This window comes from Juglans regia, chromosome 4, assembly GCF_001411555.2.
Source record: "Juglans regia cultivar Chandler chromosome 4, Walnut 2.0, whole genome shotgun sequence".
Lineage (NCBI taxonomy): Eukaryota > Viridiplantae > Streptophyta > Magnoliopsida > Fagales > Juglandaceae > Juglans > Juglans regia.
The window spans coordinates 16,766,586-16,788,927 of record NC_049904.1 but is presented as its reverse complement, the minus strand read 5'-3'; the positions used below and the strand labels follow the sequence as shown (position 1 = coordinate 16,788,927).

The 22,342-nt window shown below is 36.5% G+C and overlaps 1 protein-coding gene across 1 annotated transcript; it reads left to right on the top strand.

Annotated features, from left to right (window-relative positions):
• The first annotated feature begins 12,782 nt into the window (after positions 1-12,782).
• LOC109021911 (putative germin-like protein 2-1) lies at positions 12,783-13,650 on the top strand. The gene is made up of 2 exons (XM_019004644.1): positions 12,783-12,894; positions 13,115-13,650. The coding sequence occupies exons 1-2, from the start codon at positions 12,783-12,785 to the stop codon at positions 13,648-13,650; spliced, it is 648 nt and encodes a 215-aa protein (XP_018860189.1).
• Positions 13,651-22,342: the final 8,692 nt, after the last annotated feature.

Below are 22,342 nucleotides of genomic sequence, written 5' to 3'. Positions count from 1 at the left end.
TCTTGTCCTTGGACTACTACCACACATTTCCACATCCGAACGAATTATATTAAAATCTCCAACAAACAAACAAGGCTCCACACCCATTCTAGCCGAACTCAGCTCCTCCCAAAACAGCTGCCTTTCATATCTATTACACTTAGCATAGATAGTCTATACGTAAAGACAAATATTGTGTTCCCATTCGGACCAGCTGCACGTCTATTTCAGTTTGCCAAAATACCCAGATTTTCCCACCAAACTCCTCATTAGTAATTATCTTATCAAAATGAAACAGCCTCATATACATCTGAATTTTATCAACACGCTGAAACGGTTCCAGCAGCACTGCCACCTTCGGTTTGTATTTATTCAGCAGACTCTTTAACTGTCCCTTAGAAGTACCTCTTTCCCTTATATTCCAGACTAATATTGAGCCTGTCACTGAGATAACTTTTTGGCACGAGTGATCACCCTCTTGGAACTCCTAATTTTCTCAAATTGCCTCTTATGGTATTTTCTCTTCCCTACTTCATCCTCTGTTTCCGTGTGATATTCTTTATCCTGCAAAAAGACTTCCGCATGTAACTCTGGTTCTGAATAAGACATTGACCCCTCTTCCAAGAAAACCTCTTCCTCCTGCAATTTATCAACCTCCCTCTCCTCAGTACAAGGAACTACTTCCACCTCCCTCGAATTCGTGTCCAACTCCTTCGACTGAGAAGAACCTTCCAGTCTTATGTCAGTTCTCTCCACCTCCTTATTATTTATTTCCTCCACAAGAACCTCAATAACAGGAGTCTCACCATGATTTTTTTTCATTTCCAACTCCTCAATCAAAGGGTGTGGAGGAATCACCTATTTCTAAATTTTCCTTAGAATCCTGATTTGCTTCCACTTCTTTTTCCGCAACAATTGAAAGATTTATAGTTTCCTTTGATTCTTCAGCAACCGGTTCTTCCACAATAGATCCTTGTTGCCGAACCCATACCTTTCTTCCCGTAATCTTTTTCCCAGCACGATAGGTTCACAAAACCGAGTAAAGTTTCAAAACACAAATCAAATTCTCACAAATACTATGCAAATAAAAATAAAAAACCAAATCCAAATCACAGATCCCAAAAAATGACGTACGGATATTAGAGAGGTGGAAGGAAGGAATGGTTGCTTTCTCTAGCCATATGTTGAAAAGGGCAAAAGAGATATACGAACATCAGGGAGATACGTACAAGCATGCGTGCACAACGTCGACGAGCATACTTGAGAGATGGCCAGATGAAGGGGAGACGCAGCGTGCGTACTCGAATGGTAGCGACGGGGGATGGTGAGAAATGGAGAGATAAAAGAGGGCAATTGAGGGAAGGGGAGAGAGTTTAATACAAGTTTGGATAGTGAGACAAATGAAAATTTTGTGTATAGTAATAAAATAGTTTGTGAATAGTATTAAGATAATTTGAGTTGAGTATTTTTTAAGTTTTGGAAATGAAAAAAAAATTGAATAAAAAATATTATAAAGTTATAATATTATTAGATCTGACAATGTTATAAAACTATATTTTAGAATATAATATTATTTTTGTTTGGAGATTTAAAAAAATTGAATTATTTTTTATTTGAAAGTTTGGAAAAGTTGAAATGATTAGTTTGAAAATTTTGTATTTAAATTATGTTTGGGAAGAAGATGAGATAAGATGAGATGAGATGAAAGAAAATGAGATAAAATGAGATGAGATGATAATTTTGAGATGAGATCTCTTTCCAAAGAGTAGTGTTACATGTACTTACAATTTTATTTATACTTTTATTTACAAGACTTATTTTATTAATTTTCTTTTGAAATTCAAATTTTATGTTTTTCAACATATCAATAACTGACATGTAGATAGTAAGTTTTTTGTAAGTTTTTCTTTAATACATTTAGCATTTTCATTTCCAAATAAGCCCTAAGAGCTTGTTTAAAAAAAGTCTTGATCCCAAAATTCTTATCTCATCTCATTTCCAAACATAACTCAAATACAAATAATTTCAAACTAATTATTACAACTTTTTCAAACTAATGATTACAATTTTTCCAAACTTTCAAACAGAAAATAAAAAATAATTCAATTTTTTCAAATTTACAAACAAAAATAATATTAAAAAATAATATTATAACAATATTTTAACTTTATAATACTTTTTATTAAATTTTTTCTCTCATTTTCCAAAATCCTATAAAATATTAACTTAAACGATCTTACTATTATTCACAAATTATTTTACTACTATTCACAAAATTCTCATCTCATCTCACTCCCCAAACTTGTCCTAAAGACCCCGTTTGGATACGCAGCTGGTCTCATCCCATTCTATTTCATTTCATCCATATCATTCTCAATATCTAAATATTATTCAAATACAAATACTTTTTAATTTCTCTTTCATATTTTTTCGTCTAATTATTACTAAACATTATAACCTTTTCAAACTTTCATATAAAACACAAAAATAATTCTAACTTTTTCAAATCCAAAAACAAAAATTATATTAAAAAAGTATATTCTAAAAATATTTTAATTTTGAAAAATTCTATTCATCATTCTCACACCATATATTGCATATAAATTTTTTTTTTTACCAAATATGCGATGTATGGATAATGAGTAGAATAAATCAATTAGTTTAGAAAGAATAAAACCAAAAATAAATTAAAAATAAATAAAAATAAGTGTGACGTATGGTGTGTGAGGATGATGAGTAGCAAAACTCTTTAATTTTATAATATTTTTATTCAATTTTTTTTTCTCTTTTCTCAAAACTCAATAAAAATCTCAATTCAAACTATTTCACTATTATTCACAAATCATCTTAGTACATCTTATTACCATTTATAGATTTATCATTTCATTACGTCTCATCTGACTATTCAAACGAAGCATAATTGAGAGATTTATTAATTTTTATGAGTAAGATTTGGTTAAATAAAACAGAGAAATACAAAAATCACCAAAGGAAAAAACTACTATGCCGCCCAAATGTTACTGCTCCATTTGACCGCTCAGTGAAGTTTTTTTTACTTAATGATTAAGAAAATAATTTTTAGTATGCTGATGTATTATTTTATATTTTTTAAAAATATTTAAAAATAATAAAAAAATATAAATTAAAAAAAAACTATTTTATTAGCTGTCACTTACAGCGATAAGATGCAACGGCACCGTAGTGCTACTCAATCACCAAGAGATGCGGTTTTTGATACGATACCATATTGGGATTGGGATGCTATGGCTAAAAGCCACAATGGGTAATGATCTGCTACACTTTGACTATTTTAGAGAATTCCGTTCAACTTCCAAGGCTCTCATTTTTTTATATTTCTAAAAAGAAAAATAAGGGTAATTAGAGATGCTATCCGCATTCATGGAGCAGGAGGCGGATTTGGAGACCCCTGGTCCATCTGCCCCTATCTGAGGCAAAAGGGCCTAGAACCTCTTTTTGGACCATTTTGTACATAATTTTAAAAAAAAAAAAATCTTAGTAAAAATTATATTTTACAATTTACATTTAATATAAAATTAAACAAAGGTCGTTTAAAGTATAAAATATAAAAATTTAAGTATTCTAAGTTATTACAATAATACAAATTAATCTAAAGCTATTAGAAATTAATCTAAAAATATTACAAATTGTCAAATTATTTAAATGAATAATATTACAATATTAGAAATTGTATATGATAGACTAGCAAGATAACTTTGAGTCATGAGATTGGAATTTGGGGTGGTGGGCAAGTGAAACTGTAACATTATAAAACCTAAAATATTAATAGAAAAACAAATTAGAATTACAAACAATATAATGATATATACATAACTTCAAACCAAGTGAGATTATAAAGGATTGCAAATTAGATCATTGAGAATTTGGGATTAGGGTTGGAACTTGGGCAAGTGAGGGTGTGAGACTATAAAATCTGAAAAATAAAATAAGAAAAAAAATCATAAATATAAACATTATATAGATATGTGATAAAGTTACAAAATTAAAATTACAAATCAAGATGAGATTGAAATTGAAGAACTAATTAGAATTACAAACAAGAAATATTATATACATATTACAAATAAATAAGAGAATCATTATACAAACTAATGACAATGGTTGATCGAACGGAGAAGTCATATTGCAGCTAATGTAAATGTATGAGCATTTGTCGAAGTTGTCCCTACAATAATTAAATTTGAATATAAGTAATAACACAATAATGGAACCCTAAAATAGTTTTGGGGGTTTCAATATTGAAACCCCAAAACAAATTGCTAAATTAGGGGTTTCAGAATTGAAACCCCTAATAGTTTGGGGTTTCAATTTTGAAATCCCAAATTCAATTTAGGATTTTAGATTGAAATTATAGATTTACAATTTTAAATCACAAATTCACACAAATATCTTCACAGAACACAAATCATAATCATATCCTCCAAATCCATTCATGAATCCCATCCTCCATAGTCATATCCGAAAACTAAAAATTAATTTAAAAGTCTTCGGGATACTTACAAGATGAAGATGTAGGAGAGAGAAGCTTGGACTAGGTGAGGGCGACAATGTGAGGCGATGACGATGAGTGAGAGAGAGAGGCAAGTGTGTGGGTCAAGTGAGAGAGAGAGAGGTTAGAGGTGAGAGAGAGAGCTAAAGGAGTCTGAGAGAGGGGATAATCAATTTACACATTAAACAAAATGATGCCGTTTTGGGGATACCAAAACGAAGTCGTTTTCTTTAATGTATAAGTTATATATATATATATATATATATATATATATAGTAGAGTAAATGTGGATCGAGGCAAAGCTCGATCTATCACTCGCACCTGCAAGGGTGCTCGGATGTGGGTGGATTGCCCCGCCACCTGTATTCGACCACTGCCCCTCCCAGGCGGGGGTGGAGTGGGGGCTGGGGCGCCGCTGCCCTCAAGCTCCTTGGGCAGAGCCGAATCCTCATGCTCACCATCAGAATCATCTGCATCGAAATCTGCGTTACCATAAACGGTACCGCAGGTAAGTATAATCCAAACAATCCTCGAGAATAAAAATGCATTAATGCAACCAATAATTATGCATGCATATGATGAAATATGCATTATGTCCAAAACATCATTTTCCCTGAAAATAAATATTTTCTAATGCACGCCAAAATCCCATTTGGCCTAAAATATTTCCATATAAACATTTTCCCACCATTTTCTCAGAAAATGGCCCAAATCAATAATCCATCATTTTTCTAGAAAAATGATTCACATAAAATCCTTTTATCCATCCAACACGCCATTTTCCCAGAAAACAACCCATTAATCCATTTTTACCGTATGCACCATGATCTCTCCTAGGGATCATCTGCACACCCTGGCTTACTTCGTGACACCACGGGTATCGACCGTGCGAGTGACTTCTTAACGAGCGATGTCTAGTTCTGCGCCCAGTTCGTTCATGACCAAGCATCCTCTAACCCCCGCCAGCAGAAGGGTCACGGAGTCGGCACGAGAGCGTTACTGTAACGCCTCGATCCCAGAGGTTTGGAGAGTTAGCTCTTAATACTTAATATAACTTCAATAACACAACTATGAAATCCATAAACTTTCAAAAAATATCAATTCATTTACTTAACCCAAAAATCTTTGTTCCTTCATAAGGACAATAAAGAAATTCTCAATAACGTATATTAAAAACTCTCAAAAAACTCGAAAATATCCTTAATTCATCAAATTAAAATAATCGAAAATAACTCAATTTACTACTACGACTCTCAAATAAGCGTTTGTACCCTCAGGCACTTATTTCACTATGATCATCACACCATGCTAAAATTTCCTACCCTTGTTTTCCAGTTGGACCATCAAAATTATCTGAAAAATATTTGGAGATAAGGGGTGTGTTATCAACAACTCAGTAAGCAGATGACATATACTAGTGTGTAACCATGAGCATTTATAGATTTCAGAATGCAGAATAAAATATTTTCTTTCAGAATGAAGAATCATAATATTGTTTTCAAAATGTAGCGTTAGAGCATGTTATCAAAAATATCAGAGTGAAAGTTCGAAAATATTCATAATCAAAATCGCTTTGGCATAACATAAACTGAAACATCACATCTTATCTTATCATATCAGAACAAATACCATGTTTAACCACCGTGATAGGGTTGTGCAAACCCTGGTAACTAACAGAGCAGAAACAGAATGTGAATCTTCCAAAGTACTTTGGCATAACATATCTGATTCATTATCATCATCATATCAGAGTATCATATTAGAATAGAGGCCATGTTTAACCCCCATGGTAGGGTTGTGCATTTGCAGATAACCAAGCAGATGCATATCATAATTAAAACAGAATACCACTATTCTTTCCCGTGGCAGGGCCATATCATATTGGAACAGAAGCCATGTAAAACCCCTGTGGTAGGGTCTCTAACTAAACAGAGCAGAACAGAATCAGATGCAGAACCAGATAGTCATGCCAAAGGTTTTTTAGATGCCACATCTTATCAAAACAGAGTATTGAACAGAATTAGATCACAAAAACATCATTTATGCACAAAATTTCATACTCGCTCTCCTTTTAAAAGTTCAGAAACAGAATGTAAAAAATAAGCTCATGTCTACACCAGTCATGACAGAAAATAATTTCTTCTTGAACAGAATCTCATGAGTAATGCAGAACAATTAACTGAGGTAGTTCAAATTTATTTTCTTAATCAAATTTGTATATTTTCCAAAAATAACCTCAACTCATTTTATTTTAATGCAAAGTCTAGCGTAGGAACTCCGCTTACCTGGACTTCTTAGCTTTTTGAAAATTTCCTCAAAATGCCGAATAAATATTAATTGTCACCTATAAAAATCACGTAATTCCTGAAAATTTTCAATCAATCACGTATTTCGATATTTAAACCTAAATTGCTAAAGGAACCTATTTTAAATCCTCAAAACCTAAAATTCTCATAATTCCTAAAATACCATCATTTTCTAAAACCATCAATATCCACTTAATCGAATTTGTACCAAATAAGAGATTTAATCGAACAAGTGTTAAGACAATTACGGAACTCAATAAAAAGTAATATTTAAAATATCTAAAGTACCAACAACGTATTATAAAATAATAGAATACTTAGACTACTTTAAAAATCTTATAAAATACGCCATGAAAAACTCATCTCTTAAAAAAATAGGTTTAATTCCTTTAGTTAACAATATTATTAAAATATTATCTCTACAAAAATAATATTTTATGAAACTTAAGATACAACCCATTTAAAGTACATAACCCAAAAAGACCTATAATCCGAAAACAAATATCTGAAAAGTACACTAAGGTAGATTGGTAATAGTACTTAGCTATTAGGTTAACATTTTATATATATAATATATATTATGCACGTATAAAACTTATAAGAACAAGACCGAACGAATAAACACATGGTATAACACAAGTATGCAGCGGCAGGAGCTTATTCAAGGGAAACCGAGGCACGCGTGGAGGGGTAAGGCACGACGGGGTTGGCTGAAGGGGCTGTGGTGGAGCGACAGAGAGCAGGAGTGTGGTGGAGCTTCCGTCGACTATGCTGAGCACGAGAGAAAGAGAGGGAGAGGTGAGCGAGAGAGGGTGGAGAGAAATGAGGGAGTAACCGAGGGAGGTACTCATCGTGAGGGGGTGTTATGGGCTGAGGTGGCCTGAGGGTGTTTAGCGCCCTTTTCTGTTCGGGTGGTAACGACTTGGAGTGGCTGGTGTGGTGCGGTGCGGTGCGGAGTGGTGCAGTGCAGTGGTTCAGTGGGTGGACCTCTGTTTCGGGTGGCTAAAAACAGGGGAATAAACGACTGGGTTTTCCGTGAGAGGGGTGGCTCGCGGTAGAGTTAACCGTGGTGGTTTTCGTGAGGTGGGGTCAGAACTTGGTGGGGCTCTCGGTGGAGGGTATTGCAGTGGTTTATGGTGGCTGAACGCTGCTCTGTTTTTGGATACAAAAATAGAGGAAGCCGAAGCTTGCAGTAGAGGCTACGGGACGTTAGGCGACAGCCTCGTGTGTCTGGGCAGTGGGCACGGTGGTGAGGTCTGGACAGTTGGTTACGCGCGGTGGACAACCCAGGTTGCGTCCGCTGATGGTGAAGTCGCACAAGAGTTGGTTTTTAAGGAAACAATGCACAGAACAACTACCAATTGTTTCTTGGGCTGGGCTCGACTGCGATGCCTAGTGGCTGGGAATGGTTTCGAGGAGGAGTTTGGGAGATGGCAGTGATTCACCAAGGAGGGCAGATACTCTGGGAAGTTTGGTTGGCCAAGATCATGAAAGGTGGGCAGCGATAGCTTGGCTTCATCATGCACGAGGGATAAGTGTATCTATGTGTGTGTATATATATATGTGTGTGTGTGTGTGTGATGAGAAAACCCTAGAGGGATGAGGGAGACATGCGTGTGGATGAAAACTGAGTTGTGCGTGTGTATGGAGTGGATAAAAATACACTAGAGACGTGTGTGATCATGGATGCCGTGGGCGACATGAAACTTAGGGGTAAAACAAATATAGATGGAAAGAAGAAAAAATAAATAAACATGCGGAAAAAAAAATTAACGTGTGAAGAAAATATAAATATAAATATAAATAAATAAAATGAGCTTGACTAGGTTCGGGTGTTACAGTTACGATCCCGTTCGATCTCGTTGTCGCCCAGGGACAATCCAGGGGACATCACCCAATATATTCCACTCCCGAGTGACCAGAGGAGCTCCACCTCGGCTTGGGGTCATGATACACACGCACCCAAAATCCATTTCTCATATGAAAACCCAGTTTTCATAAAATACACATGAACATGTATGATATCATGCAAAAACCCAGTTTTCATTTACAAACATGAACATGCGTGAAAATATGCCATGTACATGAAACGACACAATATCCAACAACCAACAATTCACAACACAATCCAATCATACAAACAACTCCATCCTCCAATCCATTCGACCCCTTTAGTCCTCGGACTCAGTCCAGCACAACAAACCAATAAAAATGAGTTAGTGCAAAAATACATTTAAATTATGAAATTTCTTTGAGAAAATACTTATAATGCTATAATATAATTTTCGAAGGATCATGGAGGTGCTAGAAGTGGCGACACATCAACGTAACAGTACAAAATGCACTATGGCCGTGGGTTTCAAAATGCAAGATTTTGAATGGGGAAAACGAAGACTTGAGATTACAAGGGAATGACTTAGGGTGTCGGTGAAGCTAGTGGTGGTGATGGTTGGCTGTGGGTGGCGGCGTGGGAGGTGTTTGGAGGCCAAAATGCTCAAATCAGAAAAGTAGATGATGGAGCTTCACCAGTTGTAGATCGGAGCTGGGGATGAGTGGTTTAGGTAGCTGGGAGGTAGTTGGTGATGTGGTGAAGAAATAGTGGCCAATGGCGCGTGAACACAAGAGGTGCCGTAGCTTGATGCCATACGTGGGAGTTCACGGCTGCGCGAGAGGGGCTGGAAATCGAAGGGTGAGGTTGCCGGTCGGAGGTGAAGAAAATGGGAGGGGTGATGATGCACACAGGCGGTGCACGATGGCGTTGTGGGTGGAAGAAAAAAAACGAACGGGGGAGAGAAGGGAAGGTGTTGTGCTCGCGGGGAGAGAAGTAGAGGAGAAATAAGGAGAAGAAAGAAAGAGAAGGAAAAGAAAAAAGAGGGGAAAAAGAAAAAGGGAAAAAGAAAAAGTGAGGGAAATAAATGAGGTACAATCTTCATATATTGGGTCACAAAAATGATCTAATAAAAAAGATTTCAAAACAACAAGTTAAATAAAATAATTTAAACGTAGTGATTAAATGAAAATAAAATAATTAAATCTAACAACACAATAATTTTAAAACCCACAAACAACTAATTTAAATTAAAGAACAATTTAAATGCAAAACAATATTTAATATTAAGGAAACATATCAAAATTAATTTTCGCAAATTAAAAATCATAAAAATAAACCAACTAAAAATCCGATAAACTTAAAACAAGAAAACCAATTTTTAAATTGATAAAAATAATCCTTCAATTAAAAATACACTAAAATACGGGGTGTTACAAAGTTACTTATAAAATAATTTTGTTAAATTATTACTTAATTTGTAATTAGTTTATTCTTGAACTAATTGTTTCACACTATTTCAAGGATGAGTTTGAACTTAATTTTGGTTTGTGAGAGTTGGCGAGAGTATCAAGTAACGGTTGATGAGCTGATGAGCAATGCATTCTGGAGGTACAAAAATAGATGACATGCACATTATAAAAAGTTTAATAGTGCAACAGAGGCGGGTCAAAACCTGTTCCAAAACATGCCACCAAACGAATAAGAGAAACTTTGTGATTTGTTTGAAGATCCAGCATATGTGGTGATTTTTCTACTATCTTTTCTTATTCTATATTTTAGATTCCTTAAACATATATAGTAATAATGTTGTTTCTTTTCTTGTAGCAACGAAGTACTGTCAACAAAGCAAATAAAGCAAATTTAATGATACACCATCGTGTAGGTTCTAGATCTTTTCATTGACTATAAAAAAAATTGGTAATGTTATACTACTCATCGTTAAATATTAACATATCAACATCGAATAAGTTATAATGTAGATTTACTTTTGTAGTAACAAGATAGTCCTACTGGGTATAATATAACCCAATTGTAAGCTAAATCGCATACAAATCGTGATAGTGTTTGGACCAGTCCCGAAGCAGAAACAAATTATGTAAATTTAATTTTTTTTTGTATTACATAATAATATTTATGTTATTTATACTATATATAATGATTTTTTTTTTTGTAGGAGAAGATGGTTTCACTTCAGAAAAATGCTACTACTGCATCTGATGGATCTTTTGTTAACGATGTAGAGATTTTTTCTTAGGTTCTTTGACCCCATTCTAGATATTTGAGGGGTTTAGAATGTTGCGTGAAACTTTCCTCAACATTATTATTTTCTCAAGTCAAATGGAATAACAACTCTCAAGAGTTAGAAGATGCAAGGCTCGAGATCAAACATTTGAGGTCCAAGCAACGAGAGTTGGAGACTCAATTAGTAAATTAGGCAACGGATATGGAGGTGCAATTAGTAAATCGGGCAGCGAATATAGAGGCGCGATAGGAACAAAACATGCAAAAGAAGATGGAGATTCAATCTAAAAAAATGTTCGAACAGATGCAATTACTAATGTCGGCCTCGAACTTTATGCCACCACCAACTTAGAACTTATTTTCTTACTTTGTCTTTTGATTTATTTTGCTATAATGCAACATTTGAACACTTGTGATGTTTTAATTATAATATTTAAATGTAGTTTTCTTATTTTAAATTTGTGGTTTACTGTATCATGATTATCGTTCGAATGTAATATATTCAGTTCGAATAAGAAAATAGTATTTATTACCATTCAAACGAGAAACCCCAAAACCATTCGAATGGAACTGAAATTCATAACTTCGGTTTGAATACATTAATAGTAGGTTCGAACACTCTAGATTTTTTATCATTCGAACACATACTAGTGTGTTCGAACAACTTTGTCATCATTCGAATGAGAAATGAACTGTTCGAACAACAATTCTCGAACGAAACATTCGAATAGATTTTTTAATTCGAACGTTTCTCAACCAGGTTCATTCGGATTATTTATGTTCAAACACTAACCATTTGTTCAAACAAAAGTAAAGCATTCGAACACTTTATTCATTCGAACATGATCGAATAAATTTGTGTTGTTCGAATGGAATTTTTGTGACGTCTGAACAGATACCCGATTGTTTGAACATGAGTTTTTCCTCTTCGAATAGGATATTGGGATGAAAAAATAATTCATTTGAACTGATCCAAACAGGTTGGCCACATTTTGTCTTTAAAAGTATTTTTTTGAGACGAAAAAAAAAATCGTCTCCAAAAACTTTTTGAGATGAACTTTTTTCATCTCTAAAAACTTTTGGGATGACAAATGTGTTTCTTGGGATGAAATTTTTCGTGTCAAAAAATCCATTCTCTTGTAGTGGATAGAATATAATGATTATATATTTTTATCATTTTCCTTCTTCTCCGGCTTGATGAGCTAAGGCAGGCCGGAGGGAGAGAACCATATTTATGTCTAGACAAGAAGTGGAAACAGGCCGTTGGCCTGCTACTATCGATGCATGACATAATATATATGCTATATATACCCATATATATATATATATAGCTTGTCATCTAAACTACTCTTGTTGTTTTTATATTAATTAGAATGTTGCTATTTTCATGCCTTGATATTAAAAAAAAAAAAAAAAAAACTTCCTCCGACTAACCCTCTTTATCCTTTCTATTTAAAAAAAAAAAAAAAACCGTGCGTCCTTCCACTAAATACGACTTGGTGATGGCACGGAAAATTCACTCAATCTTATATATCAAATTTCAGCCGGCAGCAGATAATATCGTTAATTAATTAATACGTACATGCAGTATCTGATTGCATATAAAAGTACTTTAATTAGCTGCCTACAAACGCGTTTTTTCGGACTTTGACAACAAGTTTGAATGATTCCCGATTCTGTTCAACAACGTCAGAGATGGAAATCTTGTTTGGGGCGGCACAACATATCTTGATCTATGAGGTAGTACCTCGATCGATCTCCCTATATATATATAGCTAGGTTCAATGACTTTCTCCCACAACTCCTCAGCCAAGTAATCAAAACTTGTTGTAGAACCTCTTTTCCTCCTTTCAGCTCGAAACTTTGCAGTACCCTACATATATATTCTCATCAAATAATGGCTGCTCGCATTCTTTTGCTAGGACTTGTAGCTGTGTCTTTTACTGTCGGCTTGGCGTCTGACCCCAGCTCTCTTCAAGATTTCTGCGTTGCAGATAAAACAAGTTCAGGTACGTACGTACCTACAAAACGACCCTGACGCGCGCGGCTCTAAAAGTTCATCATGTCTCGACTTTAGGTTGAACTCGGAAGCATCTCCTTTCTGATGATGAACATGATTCTCTTTCCTTTTATTTTCCAATATATATGCTTAGTTCTTCTACTCCCTCACCTTTTGCACATTCCTGATCACTGACCCTAACATGATTCTTTTTCATGAATGGTACGTAGTTTTAGTGAATGGTTTGGCCTGCAAGGATCCCAATCTGGTTCAAGCCAATGATTTCTTCTTCAGTGGACTTCACATAGTAGGCAACACATCAAACCCATTTGGGTCAAAGGTGACACCGGTGACTGTGACCCAACTAGCAGGGCTAAACACACTTGGCATCTCCATTGCCCGCATTGATTACCAACCCTGGGGTATTAACCCTCCTCACACACACCCTCGGGCCTCCGAAATTTTAACAGTCTTGGAAGGTAATCTTGAAGTTGGTTTTGTCACGTCAAACCCAGAAAACCGTCTCATCACAAAGGTGCTACAAAAAGGCGATGTCTTCGTCTTTCCCATTGGTCTCATCCACTACCAAAGAAATGTAGGTTCGACTAATGTTGTTGCCATTGCTGCTCTGAGCAGTCAGAATCCTGGAGTCATCACAATTGGGAATGCGGTGTTTGGGTCTAAACCAGAAATCGGAAGTGACATTCTTGTGAAGGCTTTCCAAGTTGATAAGAACGTTGTCGATTACATCAAATCCAAGTTCTAGACAAGCAACGATATATATATGGAACAAGTCTTCCAACCAGTCTTAGCGTTGATGTTTGTATGCATGTGTATTTTGTGTGTTTTGAGGCTTTCTATATTCTTTTATACATGATTCTTTTCTTTACAAGTAGTGTTTACATGTTTGGATTTTCCAAAATGGGTGTACAATTTAATATTAATTAATAAAATAAAATTTTAGTTTAAAATTAAACAGCATTTTAGTGCAAATATATAGCAAGGATGCATATATAAATATATATATATATATATATATGGAAATTGTCAATGTAACTCGTGATATTAATAGCTAGCGATGTTAATGACTTTATCTGGCAAGCCAATTCAACTGATCGTGTTTTGTTGGCCGGCTTGTCGTCATGAATTCCTATATCAGATTTTTGAATTGGACGCAAAGAGGAAAAGCTTAGCAAAAAAGAAAAACCCTAAAAAATTTAATTAATACAACTTATAAGTTTATATATATATATATATATATATATATATATATATATATATATATAGGGGGCTCAAAGGCCATATAACTTTGAGAAGATTCACATTACATGTACATGTACAGGTACAACTGACGGTCGATTAAAAAAACCAACAGTCGATTAAAAAAACCATTTTGGAAGATTCACATTACATGTACATTCACATTAATATTAATTAACAGATTAAAAGAACCAACAGTCGATTAAAAAAACCAAAGAAAATATTGACGGAAAATGAAATAATTAAATGAAAGCATCACAGTTAAGCCTTTTATTATATATATTCTAAAAATATTTTCAATTAATGAATACTAAATTCGCAATCAGAATTTGAGAGGGCAAACGTTGTGGATTCTAATATATATGTAATAACCAGGCCTCAAGCCCAGCCCTTTTGGAAGGCAACCGGATACTTGAAGCCAGCCCAGCCCACATGCATGTGTTGAGGGACTCGGACGGCGCCGTTTTGATAAGTAATTCCTCTCATTTCCGTCGGTTTCTTCTCCTTCCCTTTCTTCTTCTCCTTTCCTTCCCAACTACTCTGCCTCCGAAGATTTCTCCATCTCGTGTGCCTCGTCCCCACGCTGTTTCGGTTTATGCAGTTTCTTCACAGAAATTTTCTTCCGCATCACATCTGCATCACACTTGAAACACCCAGAAAATTTTCCTCTCTACAGATTTCAGTTGGTGCTGCGATTTCCGTGGGTCTTCAAACATCTCGCCGTGGACTTGGTTGCACGGTAGTGAGTTTGTTTTTTTGTTTTTCTTCTTCCATCCATTGTTTTCTTTGTACCTCTTAGATGATTTTGTGATTTTTCTTCCTTTGGGTTTCGGCTTTGGGCAGCGTTTTCGTGAGTCTCGCATACTGCCTTCGTTGAAGCTATTCTCTGAAGTATTTTTCCTTCTATTTTCAATAAGTTCCGCCCACCATTAAATCCTTAGTCTCTCTTAATTTTTACTTGCTGTTACACATTCCATAAATCATTGTATTTCTTCCCTTCGGGTTGTCTATCACACACACACACGCTGCTTTGTATGGCCGTGTATTACACTTAGTCAAATTCCCCTTTGCGCAGACCATTAGTTTCTTTCAGTAGATTTTTTGTGACTTTTATTTTGGGTTGAGGTATTTTAATTGTTGGAGCAGTGGAGTGTGTTGGAATTATGGATGTTGAGGAGTATAATTTTGGGTGTTTTGTGAGTCGGTTTTTGAAGTATTATTTGAGACTTTTTGGTGTAAAATGATGGGTGTTTTGGAACTAGTTGTATTAAACTTTTGTACAAGTTTTAAATTGTTGAATGATTAGAGTATTGATGTGTGCACTGAAATTGTTTTATTCGAAGGTTGGAAGTGAAGTTTGGGTTGGATTATGTTTTAATTATTGGAGTTGCTGTGGTTGGTTTTGGAAATAATTATAGTTGGTTGGTGTTAATAGAAGGTGGTGGCTGTTTTGGGTTTCAAATGCGAATGGTTTGAAGAGGAGTTGTTCGGGTTTAATTTTTAGATAGTTATGGAGCTGTGAAGGGATTGTTTTGATTTATTACTCAATAAATAGCAGCCTACTAGATTGGTTATTAAATGATGGATATATGCTTCTTTTTGTTTAGGTGGTGTTACTATTAGAGTTCCGGCTCATGGTGTTGATAATACGAAGAAGTCAGGTAAGCGGGGTTCATATACTAGTTTTGCATAAAATAAATAAAAAGAGGTTGACTTTGAGAATAAATGTGTTTATTTTCTTTTTGAAAGAGATGATCTGAAAACAACCTCAGATGTTTATTCTGCATATGCATAAATTCTATACAAGAGAAAGTGTTTTTCTGTCATGACTGGTGTAGACATGAGCTAGTTTTGTGGACTTTATTTCTGAACTATGTAAAAGAGCGAATATGAAAATCTAGAAGTTTTGTTTTGAACAAATGAGAATATTTTGTTTATGTTTATCTCGAACATGTGAAATGATCTGGAACTTTTCAGTATTTTGTTTTGAAATGATGTATCATCTGAGAACCTTGGCATGAAGTTCTGATTCTGTATATGATTGTAATCGGATTTTCGATGAAATCTGTTCTGTTTCTGTTAAGGCCCAGCTACGGGTATAATGGTGGTTTATAACCCTACTACGGGGGTGAAACAGGCTATACGGCCCAGCCACGGGTATAATGGTAGTTTATAACCCTACCACGGGGGTGAAACATGGAAAATGGCCCAGCCACGAGTATAATGGTAGTTTATAACCCTACCACGGGGGTGAAACATGGAATATGGCCCAGCCACGGGTATAATGGTGGTTTATAACCCTACTACGAGGGTTAAACATGGTATTGTCCCGATGTGATATTAAACGATGATATGATTATAATGTTTCAGTTTAGAAATTCCAACGGATTCTTTTTTGGAATAAGTTTATTTTTTTAAAAATTTCGCTCTAATGTTTTTGTACAAGTTTTGTTTCTGCATTATGAAAGTAAATGTTTTGTTCGGCTTATCAAATGTTATAAATGCTCATGTTTACATGCTAGTATATGCTCTCTGCTTGCTGAGTTGTTGATAACTCACCCCGTTGATCTTCATAATATTTTAGATGACATCGATGGTTCAGCTGAGGATTAGTATTAGAGTCTATGGAGAAGATTAGCAGTGATTTGTTGTTGGGTATCTCATGATATTAGTGTTGGTGTTGGAGGTTAATTATTTTTCTTAAGTTTGCTTCAATTGATTTAGACGGTTTATGGAGACTTATGTTAATGTTATATTATTTCTAGTTGTTATTTGAGACATGAAGAATAGTTGATTTTATTTGGGTTGTTGGATTGAATATTGGATAAATGAGTTTATATGGTTTATTTAATTGAAGTATTTACGTTTGATTTGAGGTTTGGAAAATATATATTCTTGAATTTGGAAGTAGTACTCTAGCCTTGTTTGAGTTGATTATCTGGTTATATGAGTTAACTCTCCGGACCCTCGGGGACGGGGCATTACAGTTGGTATTAGAGCCAGGTTTGAATTCTGCATACTGTAGACCTTGGAGGTTTAGATATCTGTGGGTTCATAAGATGTGGAAATTTCAATATAGGAATTGGAGGATTATAAGGATAGTCATGTGGATATTTAAGTTTGAATTCCAAGAACATTAAGATTGATTTTGATGGGATTTGAGGTTTTAGATTTGGCTGATGTTAGGAATTGAATTTGGAACTTTGAGGTTATAGATTCTAGGGATATACGTGTGTATTAAGTGATGTCGGATTTACATAGTTATCTGATATATATATGTATATGTGTTTATATGTATATTTTATTTATCTTCTTATTTTATTCTATTTATCCGGTATTTTAGTTTTCTATTATTTTAGAACGTTTCACCGAGTTTAAACTTTCAGGATGGCTGCTCGTCGTAGAGTTCGAACTCTTGAAGATTTGAACGAAGATGACAATGGTGGAGGTTGCACGTTCGAACAATTTAATCGAACTCATCCTCCCATATTTGATGGAAGAGGTGATACGAACGCTGTGGAAGATTGGATACAAGATATTGAAGAAATATTTGGTGTTTTGGAATGCATCGATCAGCAAAAAGTCAGGTTCGCAGCTTTCAAACTATCTGGAGAAGCAAAGAGATGGTGGAATTCTGAGAAAGTTATCAGGGAAACTGAGGGGACTGGGTTAATTGTTTGGGCTCAATTCAAGCAGAATTTCTTTGATCGATTTTTCCCTAAGGCTGATAGGGAAGCAAGAGCTCGTGAGTTCACTAACTTGGTGCAAGGGACCATGACTGTGCGCCAGTATGCTGCAAGGTTTGCGGAATTATCACATTTCGCCGCATACTTGATTCCCGATGAGGAGAAAAAGACTAGGAAGTTTGAGGAAGGTTTGAACTACAGGATTTATGAACGTGTGATGATATTTCAGATTCAGAATTTTTCAGAATTAGTACACAAGGCGATGCTAGTTGAGCAGAATCTCAAGAGGGGTGCTGAGTTGCAAGAACAGAGGAAGAGAGCTGCTCCACAAGGATTCCCTAGTTCGGATCAAGGGCAATGGAAAAGGAGAAATGAGGGGAGCAGTTCAAGTCAGAGACAGATACAAGGAAATCATACCTCTAACCCCTGTAAGTTCTGTGACCGCATACATCATGGAGAGTGCAGAAAGGAAGTGGGATCATGTTTCAAATGCGGTAAGGATGGGCATTTCATTAGAGAATGTCCATTATTTGTGGTGAACAACAGAAGGCCCAATCCAGCTCAAAACTTTAGGCCGAATAACCAAGGCAACAATCAGCGAAGGACTGTACCAGCACGGGTGTTTGCTTTGACACCGAGAGAAGCTGAGGACAAGGATGATGTCATCACAGGTATAATTTTCTGACCGTCCCTTAACATTTTTTTTTATGTTGAGAATTAAGGATTATTTATCTTATTATCTCTTTGGATTATATGATGTAACCAGGAATTATTCCCTTATTCCTCAATAAGGCTATTGTTTTATTTGACTCGGGGGCTACCTACTCCTTTATTTCAATGGATTATGTTAAGTTGTGCCCCATTGTTGCTAATGAGATGGACTACAATTTGAGGGTCTCTACCCCAACAGGTGATATAGTGACTTGTAACAAGATTATACTCAAGTGTCCACTAACTATTAGCGGGAAGGAAATGCCAGCTAATCTGATAGTCTTTCCTATGACTGGGTTTGATGTGATTTTGGGGATGGATTGGTTAGCTTCCAGTTATGCTAGTATTGATTGTTTTAAAAGGGAAGTGGTGTTCAAGTTTCTGGAAGAAGAGGAACTTCGGTTTATGGGTTATAGGGTACGTACCTCTCCATCAGTTATTTCTGCTTTTCAGGTTGACAAGTTATTACGTGATGGGTGTCAAGGGTATTTGGCCATTGTGGTGGATGAACCAAAGGAAGAATTGAAACTTGAAGAAATTCCTATTGTGAGGGAATATCCGGAAGTTTTTCCTGAAGACTTGTCTGGATTACCGCCTGAGCGGGAGGTAGAATTTGCTATTGATTTAACCCCAGGCACGGTGCCTCTTTCCAAAGCCCCTTATAGAATGGCACCATCAGAGTTAGCCGAGCTCAAAGAACAGTTGCAAGACTTATTAGACAAAGGTTTCATCAGACCTAGTGTGTCACCTTGGGGAGCTCCAGTTTTGTTTGTGAAGAAGAAGGATGGGACAATGAGGATGTGTATAGACTACAGGGAACTGAATCGAGTGACCATAAAGAATAAATATCCGTTGCCCCGCATCGATGATTTATTTGATCAGTTGCAAGGTGCGCAGGTGTTCTCAAAAATTGATCTTAGATCGGGTTATCAGCAATTAAAGATCAAGGCGGAGGATGCGCCTAAGACAGCTTTCAGGACCAGGTACGGCCATTATGAATTTTAAGTCATGCCTTTTGGTTTAACCAACGCCCCAGCAGTATTTATGGACTTGATGAATTGGGTTTTTCATGAGTTCTTAGATAAATTTGTAGTGGTGTTTATTGATGATATATTAATCTACTCCAAGAGCAAAGTTGAACACGAAGACCATTTGAGACAAGTACTAGGGACACTTAGGGATAAGAAATTATTTGCCAAGTTGAAGAAGTGTGAATTTTGGCTTGAGTCTATTGCATTTTTGGGAGATGTAGTCTCAAGGGATGGTATTTCAGTAGACCCCGGGAAGATTGAAGCAATAGTTAGCTGGACTCAACCAACCAATGTGCATGAAGTTAGGAGTTTCTTGGGTTTGGCTGGTTATTACCGTCGATTTATAGAAAATTTATCAAAAATAGCTGTTCCGCTTACTGCCCTTACTAGGAAGGATAACAAGTATGTTTGGACCAAAAAATGTGAGGAAAGCTTCCAGGAATTGAAGAAGAGATTGGTGACAGCTCTAGTTCTGACAGTCCCTAGCGAAAGAGGAGGATTTGTGGTTTATAGTGACGCTTCACGATTGGGTTTGGGGTGTGTTTTGATGCAGCATGGAAAGGTAATAGCTTATGCTTCTCGGCAATTGAAGACATATGAGCAAAATTACCCCACACATGATTTGGAGTTGGCCGCCGTTGTCTTTGCACTTAAAATCTGGAGGCATTATTTATATGGTGAAATGTGTGAAATCTACACGGATCACAAGTGTTTGAAGTACTTCTTCACCCAGAAAGAATTGAATATGAGACAGAGAAGATGGCTTGAACTAGTCAAGGATTATGACTGCAACATTAACTACCATCCAGGCAAAGCTAATGTTGTAGCTGATGCACTTAGCAGGAAGCCAGTGGGACCAGTAATTGCAACTCTTACCACTCAGCCCCACTTACTAATGGACTTGGAAAGAGCCACTATTGAAGTAGTTGTGGGTGACCAGCAGGCATTGATAGCCAGTTTAATAGTTCAACCTTCTTTGATAGACATAATTAAGCTCGCCCAAAAAGAGGATTCTAAGTTGGCGAGATTAATCGAAGAAGTAGATAAAGGGATCAAACCTGAGTTTAATGTTTCTGAAGATGGAGTGTTAAGGTTTGGAAATAGATGTTGCATGCCGGACAATGTTGAAATAAAAAGACTTATCCTTGAAGAAGCGCACCGCTCCCCTTACACAGTTCACCCAGGTAGTACAAAAATGTATCGAGATTTGAAAGAATCTTTTTGGTGGGAGGGCATGAAGAGAGAGATTGCTCAATTTGTGGCACAGTGCCTAACTTGCCAACAGGTAAAGGTAGAACACCAAAGGCCAGCAGGGTTATTGCAACCACTTCAGATTCCAGAATGGAAATGGGAGCATATTTCTATGGACTTTGTTACAGGGCTTCCACGGACACCGACATGACAAGATGCAATTTGGGTGATAGTTGACCGTTTAACGAAGACAGCTCATTTTGTACCTATCAGAGTTTCTTATAAGTTGGAGAAACTAGCCGAGCTATATATACAGGAAATAGTGAGGTTGCATGGGGTACCTGTATCCATTGTGTCGGATAGAGATCCGCGTTTCACTTCGAAATTTTGGCGAAGCTTACAAGAAGCCATGGGCACTAAGTTAAATTTCAGCACGGCGTTTCACCCATAGACAGATGGTCAGTCGGAAGGGACCATTCAAATTTTGGAAGACATGTTGAGAGCTTGTATGCTGGATTTTAAGGGATCTTGGATTTGACACTTGCCTTTGGTCGAGTTTGCTTATAATAACAGTTACCAGGCTAGTATTGAGATGGCACCTTATGAAGCACTTTACGGTAGGAAGTGTAGATCTCCTTTATATTGGGACGAAAAGGGTGAAAGATAAATTTTGGGTCCAGAAATCATACAGAAGACAACAGAGAAGATTGAGACCATTCGGGCTAGAATGAGAGTAGCTCAGAGTCGACAGAAAAGCTATGCAGATAATCGTCATCGCCAATTAGAGTTTGAGGTTGGGGATAAGGTATTCTTGAGGATTGCACCCATGAGAGAGGTTATGAGGTTTGGAAAGAAGGGTAAGTTGAGCCCTAGGTACATTGGACCATTTGAGATTCTTGATCGGATTGGACCAGTGGCTTACAGAGTAGCCCTACCACCCGCACTCTCAGGTGTACACAATGTATTTCATGTATCTATGCTGAGGAAGTATGTACCTGACCCCACCCACGTTATTGATTACGAGCCTCTTCATTTTCAGGAAGATCTGACCTATACAGAAGAGCCGGTGCGGATTGTAGAGAGAAAAGAACAAGTGTTACGTAATCGGACTATTCCATTGGTTAAGCTGGTATGGAACAATCATGCTATCAATGAAGCCTCTTGGGAATTAGAAGAGGAAATGCAAGTCAAGTACCCACAGTTGTTCGACGATGATCCTAATAGCTTGTGACAAATTCCGATGACGGAATTTTTATAAGGGGGGAAGGATGTAATAACCGGGCCTCAAGCCCAGCCCTTTTGGAAGGCAACCGGATACCTGAAGCCAGCCCAGCCCACGTGCATGTGTTGAGGGACTCGGACGGCGCCGTTTTGGTAAGTAATTCCTCTCATTTTCGTCGGTTTCTTCTCCTTCCCTTTCTTCTTCTCCTTTCCTTCGCAACTGCTCTGCCTCCGAAGATTTCTCCATCTCGTGTGCCTCGTCCCCACGTTGTTTCGGTTTATGCAGTTTCTTCATAGAAATTTTCTTCCGCATCACATCTGCATCACACTTGAAACACCCATAAAATTTTCCTCTCTA